The 4,573-nt window shown below is 36.0% G+C and overlaps 1 protein-coding gene across 1 annotated transcript in view; it reads right to left on the bottom strand.

Annotated features, from left to right (window-relative positions):
• Window positions 1–346: 346 nt before the first annotated feature.
• Window positions 347–4,573, bottom strand: part of LOC104620653 (WW domain-containing oxidoreductase-like) — a gene marked incomplete at its 3' end in the record, with an annotated part of 104,418 nt that continues 100,191 nt past the window's right edge. Inside the window, exons 4-5 of the mRNA XM_010286939.1 lie at window positions 4,221–4,406; window positions 347–611 (exon numbers count right to left, since the gene is read on the bottom strand). Of these exons, the coding sequence (XP_010285241.1) occupies window positions 347–611; window positions 4,221–4,406 (451 nt within the window). The remainder of the gene's footprint in view (window positions 612–4,220; window positions 4,407–4,573) is intronic.

The following is a 4,573-nucleotide window of genomic DNA, read 5'->3' as shown; positions in this document are numbered from 1 at the left end:
AATTTTTTTTATGTTTTACATATACTCAGCACAGAAATAACTCTAAACTATCCCACACCTAAGATGTACAACTACCTTAATCACAGTGAAAATCATATATTCAAACAAGGAAGTCGTGCACTCCACCTAACAAGGTACCTTCACTGAAGATTGACCAAGTTCATCTAAAATGGTTGAAGAATCCTCTTCTAGAGCACTACCTTGGCATGATGTTTGTCATTATAAACAGGGTCACAGTTATAAAAGGCAATAGGTCAAAGCAGATACATACACATCTGGATTTTATAACTTACTCCTCTGATGTGAAAAATGAAGATGTGTAAAATACTGTAAGTCATTCACTTACCATGGATTTGGTGAAAGGTCGAGCCAAGGTAAACAGCAGGGTATACACCCACCAGTTACGATGAATGGAGGAGTAAATCATATTTCCAGGATGGACTGCATTAGACGTCACCCCGTGGGGAGAAAGGCGTTGGTTCAGTTCGTTGGAGAACAGTATATTGCAAAGCTTGGAACGATTGTAGGCCAACATAGCCCAATACTCTTTCTTAGATGGAGAAAGCAGGCTGAAATCGAGTTTTCCAGAAGAGTCTTTAATATCTGTAAATCTAAAAAACAGTAAATATGCCTTAGATATCCCAGATTTAATTTCGCTCTCATTAAGAACAACATAAAATGTAGACAACAGAGTAGAACTTGGCCAGAACCAACATAAAACAACAGCTTATTTAGCAGTTGAAAGCATGTACTGGAAATTGCCTGAGACTCAAGGAATAGTTCCAATATAATATGGCAATAAAATTATTGAATAATTAGCAAAAGCAAATGATAAATAAAAAACAGTCAAAAAAGGCTTTACGGATTTAAAGGCATCGTATGTAACTGACAAATCACTTTATTTTAAATGCAAAATGATTTTGCCATAGATCCATGAAAGCACAATCAACTCGGAGGAAACAATGTAGGATAAAATAATTCTGCATTAGAAGCACAGAAAACCAGCACCCTTTCATCTTCCCTTCTTCCCTTCCCCTGATTATTTCATCCAGTGTTCACATACTGCACACTTTCATTTAATTGTTGAAGTAACTACGGATGAGTCTCACTGCCTCTTAGACTCTTTTTTAGATGAAAAATTGATGAATATAAAGGGGTTATAACCTTGGTAACTTGCCATCAATAGTCTTATATGTTTAAAAGACAAATGTAAACAAAGCCAAAATGAGTTCTGGCAGAGTATAATGTTTTTAAGTATACCCATGGCATGGCTGAACACAAATCAAAGTAACTAGTTGATGTTTTTTAATTGGGTCTGACAGAGTCATTAAACACCAGCTGTTTGTTTCTTTCCTTTTTTTTTTTTTAATAACAAAGTAGTGAATGTTCTAAAGACATTTAGATGAAGAAAAGGAAGTTTCCATACAGCATTTTCCCCCCAATTTGTACAGTTTCATTTATCAATTTACCGGTATACGTTAATATTAGAAAATAATACCGCATTTAGTTACAGATCTATGTCTCATTCAGAAGAGCTACCAAAAATAAAAAGGATTTAGCAAGCTTTTTTTAATACACAGAGTTTTCAGAATCAGCTGGGGAGAACAGAGATAAACATAATCATAGTACACACTAGGAAAATATTTTAAAATATCTTTACTAATTTTGCATCTCATGCCCAGAAATGAAGACAGCAGCTGGAATTTCTACATTCATTCTGTGAGCAGAATTGTAATACACTCAGAAAAAAGCAACTACAGTATTTGAACTCAAGAGGAATCCAGTATCTTGCAGAATTAGCCCTTCAGTTTCAACAACAAAATTTTTCTTTCATAATTTTTGGTTATATAAAATACATTTCTGAAATTAGCAGGACTATTCTGGGAGGAATTTCCTATATTCATTCTTCAAGTAATAATTTATGACGGCAAAAATAACCTATAAATAAATACTTTGTGTAAACTGCATAACGGAAACATGGTGGCATATTTTGAGTCCACTCCTGCAAGTGTGCTTATATGTGTCAATCCTACTTACGTTGGCAATCTCACTGAATTCAGTAGGATAAGGGCCGTACAATCAAATTAACAACACAGAAATAAAGACAGAAGGAAAGTCAACTTACTTATTATTCTGATTTTAATATCATGTGCTTAAAGTACCCAAAAGCTTAATTTAAACAGAATTCATTTGTGCTGAATCCAGAGAAGTAACTAGAGAATGAAGAACCAGAGAGGCAAATAAATATTTTGCCTTGGAGCAGTCTACTATAATATTTTCTGCAAACACGGGACTTTATTTTTCCCCTAACAGGGGGTCTTGACTCCAGTGAAAAGATCCGGCCAAGGTTTATGGAAGTAATTAGATACCGACACTTCTGTTTTACAACATAGTTTAAGGCTCAGAGTTCTCAAGTAGGTCAGAAGGTACTACCACCCAATAATACCTAATGTCTAAACTAACTCTTTACATCAACTTCTCACCATTTGGGGGAGGAAAAGCAATTATTTACAATAATTAGTTTAAGTGTTGAGATATGCCATAATACATGAATAGGACCCCTTAGCAAAAAGGGAAATTTACAAGTTGTGTTTATTAATTTTATTCAAACATATTTTTTGATGGTCTTCTATAAACCTTGGCTGATCTTACTGAGTTAGCAATAAGCACTTTAAAAAACATTTTCGAAAACACAGATAAAGATGTCCAGAGATGTGAGCTCTAGTTACACATACCACTTAATACAGCGTAAAACAAAGATGTCATTTAAATTACTATCAGAGATACAAACTTACAAAGGGGAACAAGCAGCTGACAATTGAACATAATCTCCCATTAAATAACAGCTCATTTATACATATCCCATTGTGCCCTCCACATCTGGCAAGTGATTGGAGTTGGCAGATTTATTTCTAGAGCTATCTTGCCTACCCCGCAGTAGCCTCCCTCACTCCTAACAGGACTCTGCTACTTGCTTTCACAAACCTGGTGTGATTTGCAAAGATAAGGATGTCCAGATTTTGTTACCACCTAATTACTAGACATTTCATGTCTTTTAATGCCAGGGAGGATTATTACTAGCATTTTCTATTGCTTCCTTTCATTTCAGCCATCATAAATTTAAAATCGTAAAAGTAAATCTATTTGCAGTGTGTCATTTATACCATAAGCCCCTGTGTTTGGAAGTGATAAAGGTTTCAGCCCGACCCTTGGCTGGTCTCTCTCTACCAGGTCCCTGGGGTTACATTTTATGGAAACACGATTAAAAAAATAAGCTTCATTCTGGGTCACTAAAACATTTCAGAAATATGGAGGAGGGGGGAGGGGAAAGACACTCATACATTCTTCCTTTTGGTTTGCTAGAGCTATTACACACAACCAGAAGTGAAATAGAAATCAACAGTAATGTTTAAAGCTGGACATTATAGGTGTAATCCTGCAGTCCCTGAACTAAATCAGAAGGCAGTAAGTGGTTTGTGCCCACTGAAATTCAGAATTGGGGCATGCATTTTGCACAAGGAACTTTAAATCAAATCCATCTTTTCAGTTATTAACACAAACACCACAAGCATGTCTGAAGTACAGCAAATTTCATCAACGTCTTTTTTGCCAACTGTACTTCTCCTGGCAGTAGGAAAGACAAGTATCTAACATTTTAATTAAAAAATTCACCAAAAGAGTCATGGCCAGATTTTTAATATGTATTAACTACACTACTTCCCATTTTACAATTATACAGCTAATGTCTGCATTGAATTCCCTAATTTCTCATTATAAAACAATTGGATTTCATCTAGCAGTTTTTAATTGCATTGTTTCTCCTGCTAAAATAACTGCACATTCTTCTTGGTAAGATGTTGAAGTTGTTGAATGACAAATCAATATAGGTCATGCCATTCAGATTTAATCAATTATTATTCCATCTCCTCGCAAAATCAATGAGTGGTCTGAAATGCAGTGGAAATTTGCATTCATACAAAGAATGATCAAAAAACACCTACATGTTGTTATAAAACTAGAACACACTTTATCCAGCAACAGAGCCAAATCCAGTAACATCCACAGGCATTAGTAATGCTTCTATTTTTAAAAAGATCATCCAAAAGCAAATGCTTTAGAGCAAGGTCTTTCATTTTCAAAAACTTTTGCAGTTCCGCCATAACTATTTTATGCTCTAAGGATTAAAGATTTTAGCTAAATCAAAGGTAATGTTCACCAACCTGTGTGATTCGGAGGACACCATCACAACCCTAGCAGGAGATGACTGGCATAAAATGTCTTCCAGAAGCCGGACAAGATAGAAATGCCCCAAGTGGTTCACCTGGAAGGTGGACTCCAGGTCATCCTCTGTCAAGCACCAGGGAGCACCAAAGATGGCAGCGTTGCAGATCAGTATGTGAAGAGGCCTGAATAATCAGAAGTATTGAATAAAATCGAGTCAAGAAAAAGAAATCTCAGTAAAATACATGTAATTACACTCCTGTGTGAACTGGGCCAAGGTGTGTCTTGGGTGTTGGTGTGAAGACCTCGGCAGCGGGGCGGCTGCAGGTGGTTTCTGTGAGAAGCAGCTGCC

Source organism: Phaethon lepturus, unplaced genomic scaffold (assembly GCF_000687285.1).
Source record: "Phaethon lepturus isolate BGI_N335 unplaced genomic scaffold, ASM68728v1 scaffold23665, whole genome shotgun sequence".
In the NCBI taxonomy this organism is placed as follows: Eukaryota; Metazoa; Chordata; class Aves; order Phaethontiformes; family Phaethontidae; genus Phaethon; species Phaethon lepturus.
Note: the sequence above shows the minus strand (reverse complement) of the source record. Positions and strands in the feature narration are given on the sequence as shown.